The 17,473-nt window shown below is 41.0% G+C and overlaps 1 protein-coding gene across 8 annotated transcripts in view; it reads left to right on the forward strand.

Annotated features, from left to right (window-relative positions):
- The window catches only part of LOC124012521 (rho guanine nucleotide exchange factor 2-like), a 91,504-nt gene extending 82,061 nt beyond the window's left edge, over positions 1-9,443 (forward strand). For 7 of the 8 annotated variants that reach the window (XM_046326244.1, XM_046326245.1, XM_046326242.1 and 4 more), the window contains 5 exons: positions 717-758; positions 2,483-2,533; positions 3,492-3,827; positions 6,104-6,275; positions 9,303-9,443. In XM_046326244.1, coding sequence (XP_046182200.1) covers positions 717-758; positions 2,483-2,533; positions 3,492-3,827; positions 6,104-6,275; positions 9,303-9,427 — 726 coding nt within the window. In that variant the 3' untranslated portion in view covers positions 9,428-9,443. The remainder of the gene's footprint in view (positions 1-716; positions 759-2,482; positions 2,534-3,491; positions 3,828-6,103; positions 6,276-9,302) is intronic. The other variant, XM_046326243.1, reaches the window with a different exon arrangement.
- The last annotated feature ends 8,030 nt before the right edge of the window (positions 9,444-17,473 follow it).

A 17,473-nucleotide genomic window follows, 5' to 3' on the forward strand; every position in this document is an offset into this window, starting at 1 on the left:
CAACGGCAATCTACTTTGAAAAATCATCATTACCCTGGTTCTGTATGGAATGTGTGTACATTATGGAACACAGGTCAGGTCGTCATTGGTGTGACTAAATCATGTGCTGGTGCCATCAACTGAAAAAGTTAGTCTAGAGCCCTGGCCCGAGTGGAAAATTGAAAAAGTTTGAGAACCACTGCATTAGGGCATTTGCAATGTCCATGTAGTCCCTCCCTGTTTCAGTCCGATTTCTGTTTGGTGCCTAATGAATATGACCTTATGTTTGAAGTTTCAAGTGAAGGCGTCCTTTATTCATTTATTCCACTCTGAGTTTTTATAGCTTGACAGCTCTGTTTCAGGCAGTGCCATGGAGTATCCATGGCAACATACATTTTTCCAATCACCATTATTTTCTTAAGCCTAACTCTATTCTGAAATGTCATTATAATTACAAGAATGTTTCACAATAAAACCCTACTGGTTTCCTTAGAAAAATATTCATAAATTGCAAAAGTTAAAAAGTATTTTGTTAGCAAACATTTTTCACCTCCACCAAAGGAATGGAATTTATATTGTGATATGAAGTAATGCTATACTACAGTCAATCAGTGAGTAATTTGCTTACTTTAATTCCATTTTAAAACACAATATACAGAAACAAAGTGATATGAGGATCATACAGATATTATGCATAATTTAAAGTATTATTATGTTTGCATAAAACAATTTCCCAGGACCGGAATGGGAATCAGGCTGGAGATAGGCCCTCAACTGAGGTACAGTCGTCAATGCACACTGAATCCACACTATCTTATAATGAACTACTGTCACTTTATCCATACGTGTCTAACTAGCTAACAGAGAACCCATTGAAATATTTGGCTAGAGATGGCCAGAGGTTGTGTGTCTGTGTTGTGAAGATGTCTGCGTGTGCCTGTTTGTGTAGCCTATGAGATAGAGCAAGGTACAGTGCATTCAGATAGTATTCAGACCCCTTGACTTTTCCCACATTTTGTTACATTACATCCTTATTCTAAAATGCATTACATTTTTTTCCCCCTCATCAATCTGCACACAATAACCCATAATGATAAAACAAAAACAGGTTTTTAGAAATGCTTGCAAATGTATTAAAATAAAGAACTGATATCACATTTACAAAAGTATTCAGACCCTTTACACTGCACTTTGTTGAAGCACCTTTGGCAGCGATTACAGCACACCTGTATTTGAAGAGCTTCTCCCATTCTTCTCTGCAGATCCTCGCAAGCTCTGTCTGGTAGGATGAGGACCGTTGCTGCACAATTATTTTCAGGTCTCTCCAGAGATTTTTGATCAGATTCAAATCCTGGCTCTGGCTGGGCCACTCAAGGACATTCAGAGACTTGGCTGTGTGCTTAGAGTCTGTCCTGTTGGAAGGTGAACCTTCGCCCCAGTCTGAGGTCCTGAGCGCTCTGGAGCAGGTTTTCAACAAGGATCTCTCTGTACTTTGCTCCGTTCATCTTTCCCTCGAACCTGACTAGTCTCCCAGTCCCTGCTGCTGAAAAACATCCCCACAGCATGATGCAGCCACCACCGTGCTTCACCGTAGGGATGGTGCCAGGTTTCCTCTAGACGTGACGCTTGGCATTCAGGTCAAGTTCAATGTTGGTTTCATCAGACAAGAGAATCTTGTTTCTCATGGTCTGAGAGTCTTTGGGTGCCTTTTGGCAAACTCCAAGCGGGCTATCATGTGCCTTTTTACTGAGGATTGGCTTCCGTCTGGCCACTTTACCATAAAGGCCTGATTGGTGGAGTGCTGCAATGATGGTTGTCCTTCTAGAATGTTCCCCCATCTCCAGAGAGGAACTCTGGAGCTCTGTCAGAGTGACCATTGGGTTCTTGGTCACCTCCCTGACCAAGGCCCTTCCCCGTCGATTGCTCAGTTTGGCCGGGTCGCCAGCTCTAGGAAGAGTCTTGGTGGTTCCAAACTTCTTCTGTTTAAGAGTGATGGAGTCCACTGTGTTCTTGGGGACCTTCAATGCTGCTTACATGTTTTGGTACCCTTTCCCAGATCTGTGCCTCGACAAGATGATGTCTCGGAGCTCTATGGACAATTCCTTCGACCTCATGACTTGGTTTTTGCTCTGACATGCACTGTCAAAGTGGGACCTTATATAGACAGGTGTGTGCCTTTCCAAATCATGTCCAATCAATTGAACTTACCACAGGTGAACTCCAATCAAGTTGTAGAAACATCAAAGATGATCAATGGAAACAGGATGCACCTGAGCTCAATTTCGAGTCTCTTACCAAAGGGTCTGAATACTTATGTAAATAAGGTATATCGCTTTGTCATTATGGGGCATTGTGTGTAGATAAAAAATAAAAAAAACATTTTAGAATAAGGCTGAAAGGTTGTGGAAAAAGTCAAGGGGTCTGAATACTTCCCGAAGGCACTGTATATGCTCTTAATGGCATTGACATATTTATTTTATCACTGATGGTGTATGTTTTTCAGGAAGCATATCAGAGGCTGGTCAACCTTAGTGCCTACCTTCATGCCCTCCAGGTCAGTGGATGTGTCTCTTTGTACCAAACCTGAGTCAAATACAAATGTCAAATATCTTCAAATTCTTGACTGTATTTGAGGTGCTCTTTATTTAACCCAGTTTGCATTTTCGGGACTATTTAATTGGTTCTTAATGTGCTGAAGTATTTGAGAGTCTTTGACCCATATTTCTAGTTTTGCAGTAGACTTGCTTAGGCTTCTGCTTGTTTTAATCAGCTTGAATAGTAATGTATTTTTTTCCTTTCATGATCTCACAGTTGATAAAGTATTTTCTATTGTGACATCTATAAATGTATTACATTTACATTTAAGTCATTTAGCAGACGCTCTTATCCAGAGCGACTCCTATCTATAGCTTGTGCCTTCATTCCTGTAGATCAAACAAAAATAAAAGTTTATTGGTTGCGTACACAGATTTGCGGATGTTATTGCAGGTGCAATTACTGCAGTAACACCTAGCAATAAAATAACTATACACATATATTCCAGAAATGAAAAAACAAAGTTATAGGATGAGCCATGACTATAATACAGTATATATATATGCAGGGTAGAGTACTGGGTGGTAGCCAGCTAGAACAGTGACTAAGGTTCAGGGCAGGGTACTGGGTAGAGGCCAGCTAGTGGTGACTCTTTAATAGTCTGATGGCCTGAAGATACTCCCGTTACATTTGTATTTTAGCTTTATTTAACTAGGCAAGTCAGTTAAGAACAAATTCTTATTTTCAATGACGGCCTAGGAACAGTAGGTTAACTACCTTGTTCAGGGGTAGAACAACCAATGTATTTTTCCTTGTCAGCTCGGGGATTCAATCTTGCAACCTTTCGGTTATTAGTACAACGCTCTAACCACTAGGCTACCCTGCCACCCCAATGGCATGGAGTCAGCAATGCTACCACTAGATCAGTCTCCTCATATCTCACTCCATTCCCTTCTAACTTATTCTCCTTCTCCCAGGGCACCGTGATCAAGCAGGACTCCATCCTGGAGCTCTGCCTACGCTCTGAAGGCCCACCAGTCGATACCCCGACCACGCCCACCGGACGGGTCTGGCACTCCCTGTCACGTGACGCGGGCATGGCTGAGGCCAGCACGGGGGTGGCCATCGGGGAGCTGGCCCTGCTCCAGAGGCAGCACAGCCTCCTGCAGGAGGAACTCAGTAGGCTGCGGGGTACCGAGGGCCGCCTGAGGGATAGCGAAAAGGCCCGCGCCCAGCTGGAGAGGCAGGTCCGCGACATGAAGGCCCACAGTGCCACTATGATGGACAGTGTGGGAACTGCAGGCTCAGAGCAGGTATGGGCAACTTTGATGGGGGTGGGGGGACCACAAAAAAATCTGATCTCATCATGAGGGGCTGCGGTTGCTCGCGGGTCTGCGTACCCACATTTTTTGCGAGCAAATCATTTTAGTGACCGCCCTCTTGACAGTGGAGATGGAAAAAAAACAGTTGGAGTTCATTTGCTGCAATTCGACACATTCTGCCATGGGGCCGAGAGGAAAATGGTCTGTTTTACAGCTTATTCCTGCACTTCTACACATTTTGCCATAGGGTAGGAGAAATGTTTGCAGTTTTTAATATATCTGAGTGAGACTGACAAACAAAATCAATGGGGGGCCTCACAGCCCATTCGACCATGATAACAAGTTTACATAGCTGGGTGCTAAACTAACTTAGCAATCTAAAAAATGTAGCTGACATGGGCTAATTGACTATCAGTGACTGACAACAGAAAAACTGCTGATGCACAACCAAATTTCGAAATTGCACCTTGTGTATTTTACTATTCCAACTCGCAACAGTAAGTTTAGACACCAACTCTGACACTGTGGGTAGTTGCACTTAGCTTAACTATAGGGGGTACACTGATTTTTACCAAGGTCATTGTTGTAGATGAGAATCTGATAATGGGAATATGCTCTCAGTCATCTGAGTTGAATAAATGCCTTCAGAAAGTATTCATACCTCTTGACTTATTCCACAATTTGTTGTTACAGCCTAAATTCAAAATGGATCAAATAGATTATTTTTCTCATCCATTCTTTTCTCACCACACAATTCCCCAATAATGACAAAGTTGAGCTAATTTGTTGAAAATTAAATATCTCATTTACATAAGTATTCCCACCCCTAAGTCAATAGAATCACCTTTGGCAACGATTACATCTAAGTGTCTTTTTTGGGGTAAGTTTCTAAGAGCTTTGCACACTTGGATTGTAGAATATTTGCACATTATTCTTTAAAAAATTATTCAAGTTCTGTCAAGTTGGTTGTTGATCATTGCTAGACAGCCATTTTCAAGACTTGCCATAGATTTTCAAGATATATTTCAGTCAAAACTGTAACTCGGCGACACAGGAACATTCAATTTCATCTTGGTAAGCAACTCCAGTGTATATTTGGCCTTGTGTTTTAGGTTATTGTCCTGCTGAAAGGTGAATTTGTCCCCCGGTGTCTGTTGGAAAGCAGGCTGAACCAGGTTTTTGCCTAAAATTAGCTCTATTCCGTTTATTTTTATCCTAAAAAACTCCTTAGCCCTTGCTGATGACAATCAATCAATCAAATGTATTTATAAAGCCCTTTTTACATCACAAAATGCTATACAGAAATCCAGCCTAAAACCCCAAACAGCAAGCAATTCAGATGTAGAAGCACGGTGGCTAGGAAAAACTCCCTAGAAAGGCAGGAAACTTGGAAGAAACCTAGAGAGGAACCAGGCTCTGAGGGAAGGCCAGTCCTCTTCAGGCTGTGCCCGGTGGAGATTATAAAAGTACATGGTCAAGATGTTCAAACGTTCACAGATGACCAGCAGGGTCAAATATTAATAATCACAAGCATACCCATAACATGATGCTTGCAATTTTACTTTAATGCCTTATTGCAAACAGGATCCATGTTTTGGAATATGTTTTAATTCTGTAGAGGCTTCCTTTTCACACTGTCACTTAGTATTTTGGAGTAACTACAATGTTGTTGATCCATCCTCAGTTTTCTTCTATGACAGCCATTAAACTCTGTAACTGTTTTAAAGTGATCATTGCCCTCATGGTGAAATCCCTGAGCGGTCTCTTAACTGAATTAGGAAGGATGCCAGTATCTATGTATTGACACACTATCCAAAGTGTAATTACGAGGCATTGGAAAACTTCCCTGGTCTTTGTGGTTGAATCTGTGTTTGAAATTCACTGCTCGACTGAGAGACCTTGCAGATAATTGTATGTGTGCGGTAGTCATTCAAAATCATGTTGAACACTATTATTCACAACATTTTTACTCCTGAACGTATTTAGGCATGCCATAGCAAAGGGGTTTAATACTTATTGAAAACATTTCAAGTTTTCATTTTTTATTAACTTTTAACATTTTTTTGGGGGTGTATAGTCAGTCCAGTGACACAAAATCTGAATTTAATACATGTTTCATTCAGGCTGTAACAAAATGTGGAAGAAGTCAAGGGGTCTGAATACTTTCTGAAGGCACTGGAGGTTATATATTAGCCAAATATAGAAAAAAAGTGTCAGTCGGTGTCACAATTGATCTGGTGTGTCATTCCACTTGTCATCTTGCCTAGGCTCCACCCCTTCGCAGAGCAAGTGAAACCAACGCAGACACCCAATTGGCCAGCCAGGAGTCAATCGAGCATTTTGAAGGGCATCATGATGGCAGTGACCTGGAGGTGGAGGTGACGTCAGATGAGGAGGAGGAGGAGGCCAAAGCATCACCACGCTCGGAGAGTCCCCATGGTGTGTAAAGAGTCTTAGTAAACAACACTTCCAAGTGTACACTCGTGGCCAAAAGTTTTGAGAATGACACAAATATTAATTTTCACAAAGTTTGCTGCTTCAGTGTCTTTAGATATTTTTGTCAGATGTTACTATGGAATACTGAAGTATAACTACAAGCATTTCATAAGTGTCAAAGGCTTTTATTGACAATTACATAAAGTTGATGCAAAGAGTCAATATTTGCAGTGTTGACCCTTCTTTTTCAAGACCTCTGCAATCCACCCTGGCATGCTGTCAATTAACTTCTGGGCCACATCCTGACTGATGGCAGCCCATTCGTGCATAATCAATGCTTGGAGTTTGTCAGAATTTGTGGGTTTTTGTTTGTCCACCCGTCTCTTGAGGATTGACCAGAAGTTCTCAATGGGATTAAGGTCTGGGGAGTTTCCTGGCCATGGACCCAAAATATTGATGTTTTGTTCCCCGAGCCACTTAGTTATCACTTTTGCCTTATGGCAAGCTGCTCCATCATGCAGGAAAAGGCATTGTTAGTCACCAAACTGTTCCTGGATGGTTAGGAGAAGTTGCTCTCGAGGATGTGTTGGTACCATTCTTTATTCATGGCTGTGTTCTTAGGGAAAATTGTGAGTGAGCCCACTCCCTTGGCTGAGAAGCAACCCCACACATGAATGGTCTCAGGATGCTTTCCTGTTGGCATGACACAGGACTGATGGTTGCGCTCACCTTGTCTTCTCCAGACAAGCTTTTTTTCTGGATGCCCCAAACAATCTGAAAGGGGATTCATCAGAGAAAATCACTTTACCCCAGTCCTCAGCAGTCCAATCCCTGTACCTTTTCAGAATATCAGTCTATCCCTGATGTTTTTCCTGGAGATAAGTGGCTTCTTTGCTGCCCTTCTTGACACCAGGCCATCCTCCAAAAGTCTTCGCCTCACTGTGCGTGCAGATGCACTCACACTTGCCTGCTGCCATTCCTGAGCAAGCTCTGTACTGGTGGTGCCCCAATCCCGCAGCTGGGGTATATTCAAACAATGACAAGAACCACCCACTGCCTTCCTCTGTCATGCTTTTTAATGCATCGTGATCTCTTCTCAGAGTGATTTGATTAACTGCTAGAAATGCAATAATGTCAACAATGGAGCCCAGGTAATATCGATGACGTGCAAGCAGATCCGTGTTAACCAGTGTTGATATTTCCTGCCCTGTCTCTTTACACATTTCTCTCCCTCCATAGCCTCACGTTAAGTGTTCTTCCGAGGTGGCATGTTCGTTCTGTCCTTTATCTCTCTCTAAAGCATGCTTCCAATCACAGAACCCTTTAATGGTAAAGGTTGAATCGGATGACGCGCTGGACCGAAATTTCATCAGGGGGAAACAAAAGGCTGCAACAGTTTGTACTGAATTCTTACCAGAAGACAGCTTCTTCCCTGAATACAATCTTACTGGAAACTTACCTAACTTCTAAACCCCAAGGTCATCTGGGGTTGCTCCTCTGGATGTAAGTGGCGGTACTGGGACGGGGGCTCTGCTGGCTTCACCGTTGACAGAGACTAGGCTAGCCAAACTCTGTGGGCTAGCCACTGTATTGCCATGATCGCCAGCAACTGTAGCAGTGGTTTTGATGAGTGAATTTTCAGCTGCACTTGTTGTAGGCTGGATAATAGAACAAGTCAAAATTCACCCAAGGCTAAAAAATAGCAAAAGAACGTTGACTAAGCTGGAACACTAGCGCGAGCCCATAGCAAATTAATGGAATTGAACATTCGAGAAGCTTGGCACCAAAAAATGTATTCCTTTTGATTTTACCATCACAATTTGTTCTTTGGATGAAACTGAAAAATAACAACTTGTAAACATCCGCACCTCGATGATGCCAAGTGTGCTTATGTCTGCATAATGAGGAAGTAGGGAAAAAATTGCAACTTTTGACTATTTCTGGTCTGGTGATCGATGACAGCAGAGTACGCTACCCAACCTTATGTAATTAGAAAGAGGAGATTCTCATGATTAAAATGGTGTCCAATTTGAAGCAATCTAAATGTACACATTGCGAGATATTTGGCAAAATAGACAGACATACCTATATTTCCCAATAGGAAACAATGGGACAACCTCAGAGTTCCAGGAGTTATTTTTTGTTGTTTACATTTTACCTACCAGCAACGTGGGCCAACAATAGCCAAGCAGGCATTGTGACGTAGAACAATAGACTGGGAATAGAACGTTCGGAAGGCAAGTTGGTGCCACGGTGCTAACTAATAGGAGCTGGCAGGTTAAAAATGCCCTAAAATAAGGCCTGTTTTTTTGTGATTACTTCAAACAACAAAAAGCAGCAAAATACGAAATATAAAGAAATACACAATTCCCAACAGGGGATATTCCCCTGTAGTATAATTATATTGAAATGTGCTTTAGCAGAGATAGGCTTACCTCTTTCCTCTCCATAATGCTAATGCAAGCCCACACACAGTTTTATATAACACATCAATTTTGTGATGAGGCACAAATTGTCTCTTTCTGGAACACACACAACATCGCTGCCCTTCTCACCTCATGTTCTCTCTCTGGGTGTGCATGCGAACAACTCACATCCCTCTGCTTCTCTCAGTGTTTGTGTGTGGGTGGAGATGTCTTTCCAGGGCTAGTGCTGAGCGCCATCATTCTACCCCCTGTTGAAAGAGAGAGAGAGAGAGAGAGAGAGAGAGAGAGAGAGAGAGAGAGAGAGAGAGAGAGAGAGAGAGAGAGAGAGAGAGAGAGAGAGAGAGAGAGAGAGAGAGAGAGAGAGAGAGAGAGAGAGAGAGAGAGAGAGAGAGAGAGAGAGATCAAAGTAAAGGAATGCACTACACCAATGATTTCTAGTCCACCGGAGAAAAAGACTACAGTACCCTCCAAGTGTGCATGAAAATAACCTGTTTGTCACTTTTCGAAAGAACCTGTCATTAACCACCATCTCTGGCATCATAATAAAGACCCTGGTGTTTGCTTTGATGTAAATTGTTTATTTGCAAATGGTCTCTTTACTCAGATCTTCAGGACATTCCAGAGGAGAGCGAAGCCACAGCAGAACTACCACGAGAGCCTGACGTGTCACACTGCTCCCCTACTCTCAAAAATAGGCCGACGAGGACAACAGAACTGAACTTGAAATAGTCTTCCTCTTTTTACACTTAAAAGGAAGTATCATTTTCAAATATATATATATATATATATATATATATATATATATATATATATATATATATATATATATATATATATATATATATATATATAAAGAGGCGACTCGGGGATGCTGGCCTATATATTTGTTTTGTGGCTTTTGCTTTACAGTACCCGACCAGTGGCAATATGTGACTACGCTATTCTTTTATGTTTCTCGATTGGGATTATTTGGATTTATACGGCTCCCTTTGGGAATCGACGCTGGACTTATTAATGCCACCTATTAAAGTGGCATGAATAACAGGAAGGGAGTTATGCAATGATGATTTTCCAAAGAAGAATATGCAGGAAATGGACAGCAAATATAAAAGCAGTGAATGGATAACCAAAGCTGATGGGGTTTTGTCTAAGTGAATGGGACACTGCTTTAATAATGGTTTGGTAGCTGCTTCTTTGCATTAGGATGTTGGATGTGGATGTGTATATATAGCAGGTTTGTGCTGAGACACATGGATATGCACAAACACACACCACAGACACACACCACAGACACACACGGTCATACATGCTCACACACACACACACACATTTGAGTCCTTTACATTTCCATAATTAGGATTATCTCATTCTCAACGCTGTTTATGATGCTAGTCATTTGTTTATTTATTCTTCCTTCCTTATTTAAGCAGGTAAGTTAAGACCTCTCATGACACAAGCCAAACATTAGAGTGACTGTATAAGAATGTATTTCTCTCCCCTGATTACCATGTTTTTACTTAGAAACCACATGGCAACAGCATAATGACAATTATTATTACAAAATTACTTACTTACTTACCCACTGGTTTGTGGTTCATTTCCTGCAGGGATCACATACATATACTTTAAAAGCTCAAAGTAATGTAACTCGCTTCGTGGCACATACACTACCGTACAAAAGTTTGGGGTCACTTAGAAATGTCCTTGTTTTTGAAAGAAAAGCCTTTTAATGTCCATTTAAAATAACATCAAATTGATCAGAAATATGGCTGATTTTTAATGGAATATCTACATAGGCGTACAGAGGCTCATTATCAGCAACCATCACTCCTGTGTTCCAATGGCACGTTGTGTTAGCTAATCCAAGTTTATCATTTTTAAAGGCTAATTGATCATTAGAAAACCCTTTTGCAATTATGTTAGCACAGCTGAAAACGGTTGTTCTGATTAAAAAAGCAATAAAACCTGTCCTCTGTAGAATAGTTGAGTTTCTGGAGCATCAGCATTTGTGGGTTCAATTACAGGCTCAAAATGGCCAGAAACAAATAACTTTCTTCTGAAACTCGTCAGTCTATTCTTGTTCTGAGAAATGAAGGCTATTCTATGCGAGAAATTGCTAAGAAACTGAAGATCTCGTACAACGCTGTGTACTACTCCCTTCACAGAACAGTGCAAACTGGCCCTAACCAGAATTGAAAGAGGAGTGGGAGGCCTCGGTGCACAACTGAGCAAGAGGACAAGTACTAGTGTCTAGTTTGTGAAACAGATGCCTCACAAGTCCTCAACTGGTAGATTCATTAAATAGTACCCCCAAAACACCAGTGCCAACGTCAACAGTGAAGAGGCGACTCGGGGATGCTGGCCTTCTAGGCAGAGTTACAAAGAAAAAGCCATATCTGACTGGCCAATAAAAAGAAAATATTAAGATGGGCAAAAGAACACAGACATTGGACAGAGGAACTTTGCCTAGAAGGCTAGCATCCCGGAGACGCCTCTTCACTGTTGATGTTGAGACTGGTGTTTTGCGTGTACTATTTAATGAAGCTGCCAATTGAGGACTTGTGAGGCATCTGTTTCTCAAACGGATAAACTTGGATTAGATTAACACAACGTGCATTTGGAACACAGGAGTGATGGTTGCTGATAATGGGCCTCTGTACACCAAGATATACCATTAAAATAATCCGTTTCCAGCTACAATAGTCATTTACAACATTAACACTCTACACTGTATTTCTGAACAATTTGATGTTATTTTAATGGACAAAACATGTGCTTTTCATTCAAAAACAAGGACATTTCTAAGTGACCCCAAACGTTTGAACGGTAGTGTATACACTGAGTGTAAAAAACATTAGGGACAGGTGAATCCAGGTGAAAGCTATGATCCCTTATTGATGTTTTCTGTTAAATGCACTTCAATCAGTTTAGATGTAGGGAGGAGATGGGTTAAATAATGATTTTTAAGCCTTGAGAAATGGATTGTGTATCTGCCATTCAGAGAGGGAATGGGCAAGACTAAATATTTAAGTGCCTTTAAATGTGTATGGTAGGAGTTGCCAGGCGCACTGATTTGAGTGTGTCAAGAACTGCAACGCTGCTGGGTTTTTCACCCTCAACAGTTTCCCGAGCGTATCAAGAATGTTCCACCACCCAAAGGACATCCAGCCAACTTGACACAACTATCGTAAGCAGTGGAGTCAACATGGGCCAGCACCCCTGTGGAACGCTTTCGACACCTTGCAGAGTTCAATTAAGGTTGTTCTGAGGGCAAAAGGGGTGTAACTCAATATTAGGAAGGTGTTTCTAATGATTTGTGCACTCTGTGTATATTACTTGGGGATTCTTCATCACAAATACCAGAAAGGGACAATTGTTCATAATTAATTTCAAGTAATTACCAGATAGAATTATGCTATCACCATGTAGTTACTAAGTAAATACCTGGCAAAATAAAGTTTTACCTAAATCGACAAAATAACCTAATCCCTATATGGATCACTTCAGCATAAGCAATGTAGTTTCCAAGTTTAACTCTAGTGGACTTGGTAGACTATATGAAAGAAGCAGTCAAAAATGCAGAAATTGGAAGATGGAACTAAGACAATACGCCATGTAATCCATTTTGAGATTGAGAGATAGGGGAAATCAACAACTTTTTGCCAACATCGAATTATAAAACGGAGTCTTCTCTATTAATGACTAAACCAATGACATTGGGTACTGTTTTTGAACAACGGACAGCCGAGCAACCGTTATATTTGCCTTTAAATTATTTTGAAACTAAAATGCTTTAATTGAGAATTTCTGTATTCTTGTAATTTCTTGTCATCTTAATTTGACTCATGAACCATATTTTCCTGGCTTGTATAGTGTGTATCAATCTGGCTAAAAAATGACATGGGTAATGATTTTGTGTCTGTCTTTATTTGATTGTACTATATTCAATGTATGTTTATAGAAGCCCATACTAAAGAAATGAATGTCAAATCCAAATGTTGCCTTTCAAGTTGTTGTCATGACGTTGGCCTGGGGATAGGTTTATGACAGTCATAAATACCTCTTTCCCCCTTTTTCCTCTCTCTACCCTACTGATGTTACATTTGCAAACCCTTGGTTAACATAGAAATTCTCGGAACATCAGAAGGTGGGGGGAAATTAACAATATTCTGGTAATCCGACGGTGGTACTTAATGAATATGATGTCAGTTCGGTTGTCATCTGATACATTCTCATCAATGATAAGATGACAAACTCTACAGTGGAAATTCTACACATCAGAGTTATCGGATTCACATGGAATTCTTGTTCAATTTAAATGTTTGAATATGAAATTATTCGTGATGGGATGAAATGTGATTTTAGCTTCTAAAATGTGAGATTTGGGTTTTCATAAGATAGGGCTGCTCAATCAGTGGCCCACCCCTGTGAAGGGACATGGGTTATACAACTTTTCAAACACGCCCTTCTCTCCCTTCCTATATAAGCCCTTGACGACAATATAACCTTCTGTTCCGAGGATGTGAGGACGACGGTCCTATGTCAGAATGGTTCAGATAATAACTACAGAATGAAGCCAACATCAGCGTGAGCTTTGGTTGCGAATGGTATGAACTTTGAACTCTTATTCACTACAGAAGTGATACCTCCTAGCCGTTGAGTTAGCAACTGCAGCTGCAAACGCAGGTTAGGAAGGAACAGACACAGAGTATCCCGTCTACCACACAACGACGTTACTACAACGTATCCAATTGACAAACAGAGACATTCTTCAAAGGACTCGGTTGGGCAACACGGCCTTCCATCTACCACCAACCTACCGAAGCACAGCTCAGCCCAGAGTAAATATTTATTGCATTTTCCTTTTCCAAATGGGCGGTAATTTAGAATGCATACGATACTGTCTTTACGATAGCACAGCTTTGGCCTTTGTTCCTCAGTCTTCCCGCTCCTTCACTCAAACCCAGCCCTTTTCTTTTGTGTAACAAGCTGTCATATCTGTTCCGCCCGCTAGGGACGTTTTCCTTGATGACGTAATTTGTAATCAAGTTATGATTTCATTATGTGTATGTGTAATTCTGTGTGATTAGTTAGGTATTTAGTAAATAAATGATTAAACCCAATTTTGTATTGCTTATTCAAATTGTTAGCCAGGGTTCGTGCAGATAACCAAGAATTTACAACTTTCAGATGAGACTGAATTAAGATGACATTTAATATTGACTTCTATTGATGTAAAATATTACTAGGTCTTTATTAAGAGTTTATTCAGAAGATAACAGCTCTATAAATATTATTTTGTGGTGCCCGACTCTCTAGTTAATTACATTTACATGATTAGCTCAATCAGGTAATATTAATTACAGAGAAATTATTTTATAGAATAGCATGTCATATCACTTAATCCGGCATAGCCAAAGACACGACATTGTTATCAAAGTTATATTGTCATATTTATGTATCAATGGCATATATCCACTCGTTTTGACAAGTTCTGTGCTGGTGTAAAAAGGGTCTTCTTGATTTGTGCTCTTACTACAGATAGTTGTGGTCCACTTCACTTGAGCACTCTGTCAAAACAAGAGGTGGTGTAGTAATGAAGACTTATTTCCACAATTTATCATGGTCCTGACACAAACCATTATTATGGTAAGTGTGTTGGCATTATGCCTATCCTAATTGGAATTAATGCTTAGGTAAAACCTAACAAAGGTTTGTAACAGTTGTCATAAGCGGTCATGACTGTTTATGACATCTGTATGTCATTATTTTGACGGTGTTAGGTAGACCTTGTGATAAAAAAAGGTCCAAATGAAGTGTTACCAACAGTTGCTCTTACCTGAAGCATTACCACTGCATTCTGGTAATCGAATCTAGCTCTGCTATAAGCTGGCACATTGTACAGACAATCACTGAATTAGCTGTGGCTACCAAAGCTCATATCAGACTATGACGATCCCCGTAGTACGTCAATACAATTCGGTGTTAAAACGCAGCTGTCTTTTGGAGGGCCTTAGCTCATGTATCCCACTGTCTCATACTCTATATCTATCTAATGTAGGCTGACACCGCTTCCCCAAATACCTCCCCCTAAACCCCTCACGGTGACTTGATGCCTCTACCGAAACAGGTGAAATGTATCAAACCCCCCAACACACTTAACTCTCTCACCTTCTTCACCATCTCTCTTTTCCCTTTACCCTTTTTAACTTCCTCTCTCTATGCCATTTTTTAAAATGAATTCCACTGCCCATCTGTGTCCATCTCTCTTACTCTCTTGTCCACTACCTCTCTTTTCCTCTCTCACTCTATGGCTCCATCCAGAAACAGCCCTTAGTCCATACCCACCTGTCCAATTGTCTCATCTCCATGAGGAGTTGTTTACGGACAGGTTCTATCTCACTCTCTTAGCCATCTCTTCGTTTCTCTTTCTCCCTCCCCCTTCCATCCATCCATCCATCCATCCACAGTCTAAACCAGGACACTGTCGACCACATGACTTGTATTCTCTCCCTTCTCTAACCCTCTTACTCTTGTCCACTACCTCTCTCTTTCTCTCTAGCTATATACAGTATATCTCACTCCCTTCTCCATCTCTTTTTGTTTCTCTCTATCCCTCCCTCCCTAATGCTGGGGACAATGTCAGCCAAGTAACATGTATAAATATCCCCATTGGGGGACATAGTTGGCATAGTGGGCGCCTCTCTATGGCTCGCCTGAACCCCATTCATCATTGGAATTTATCCACATTGGGGATGCCATGGCACTGTAAGCCCCGTCAAGCTCTGGTGGTCTGGGAGAGAAGCAGGGGGAGTGAGGTTTACCGGGAAGCTGTACTGTGGCTCCTTCTTCAAGCTATCAAGCTATCTCTCTTTCCCTTTCTCCATGTCTCTCTCTCTTTATTTTTCTCTCGCGCTTAAATAATTGCCTGATTATGGTATTCTTAACATTTTAGGTAGGTCACAGTAGAACCAAACATGCTGAAATTGTTCTTACATTTAACAACTGTGGTAACTATTAGAAGAGTACATAAAACCTTGGATCTGACCTCCAGAACTAAGGCCTAGATTCAATCAGACCAAGCGCTAACTGGCGATAGCCGACACTCGCAAAGCTTATGTTCTGGCGGGGTGTCAGAGGTGTAACTTCATTGGAGCTGTCAAATCGATGAGCAGCTGCTCTTGATCATTGTCACGAAGCCACACCCGTCCCACTCACGTTAGAAGTTCAGAACGAGAAAATGTAAGCTATATTGAAATAACAAGGTTCAAATTGAAAATCATGAAACAAAATATTTCTATCAGCCTAATCGAGGTGTAGGTTACATCTCACATTCCAGTGTTCGAACTTGTAAACAAGGCTGCATGGGATTTATTTTTATGCGAGTCCGTGCAGCCAATGGCAATGTCTGCTTTAGGTGTAATGTTGGGAGCTGCTTGTGGATTTGACAGCTCACAGTTCCGGCACCGTCAAAACATCAGCTATGCGGATATCGGCTAAAGCGGATCTGATTGAATCGGATCTTATGTTTTGTTGACTTTTGTACCTTTTTCTAACCCCTTTAACCTAACATTAGCTAACCTTAACTAACCTAATGTAAAATTGCTAGGTGTCTCTCTTTCAATCACTCTGTATCTTTGTCTGTCAAGTTGATGTTTAAGAGAATTGGAGTTTGCAGTAATGGTGTCAGGCACATGAGCAGGTGTTCCTGTCGTAAAAGAGTTATGAAGTAGTATAAGTTTATGACCTCTTAATATTTACTATGTCATGATTCTTTGGCGTAAGCTGTTGAGATGATGTGCTTTCTCCTTGTTAGCATGTTTAGCATTTCATGTCCAAATGATGGTTGGTAGCAAAGTGTCTCAAATTAATTGTCTACCTCAAAGTTACTTTTTAAGATGATTTGGACATGAAATGCAAAACATGCTTATATCGGGGACATTGACCTGTATTGGTATTTGGACAAAAATGCACAAAAGTTAGTGTTTGGAGACAGCGGCTAGTAAAAACTAATGGATAGATTGTTGTTTTACCTTGTTGATAGACTCCTTATAGGGTCAGGAACCCAATATGTAATTTTGTAGTTTGAATGAATAATAAGGAAAATTACAGCTGTTGTTTAGTTGCCATGTTGTCATTTCAAACCCTGAAGCTAATATTTTCAACATTTAAGTGGTGCCCAGAGCTATGGTATGGGGGATTCCTGATTTATTATGGTAGTGCCCATTCCCCACACTACCCTGCACTCCTAGACCCCTCTGTAATTTGAACCCTGTGTGTGTGTGGAGGACAGAAATAGAACTGTCTCTTTTGTTTTATGACAGCATCTGCCTAATCCTCTATGCCCTGCTCATTGTCCTTCTCTCTCTCTCCCACCACCTTTATTTTTATTACTAAAAGCCCCCACAGCAGGAAACATACAATATATGTCAATTATGTCAAAGAATATGACAGCTGCCACAGGAAGACAGAAGGAAATGGATGCGAACAGGCTTTCTATCTGCCGGTAGAAGTTGTCCATATGCACAGATCTAGATTCAGCATGCGTTCCCCAAACATGACCTTAACCATTAGGGGGAACAACGCAACATCAAGGTAAGCTCATCCTACTTTGCTTTATTATAGAGAGGAAGGCTCAGTAGATACATTTAAAGAACTGACCTTTAAAGGATTGAGTTGGGTGGAGCCAGTAGGCTAGAATGGGAGGGGCATGTTTGTGGGTGTGGTCATCTACTCTTTGGGATATATATGTTCTCTTTTTATCCCAGAGTTTGG

This window comes from Oncorhynchus gorbuscha, linkage group LG24, assembly GCF_021184085.1.
Source record: "Oncorhynchus gorbuscha isolate QuinsamMale2020 ecotype Even-year linkage group LG24, OgorEven_v1.0, whole genome shotgun sequence".
Taxonomy (NCBI): domain Eukaryota; kingdom Metazoa; phylum Chordata; class Actinopteri; order Salmoniformes; family Salmonidae; genus Oncorhynchus; species Oncorhynchus gorbuscha.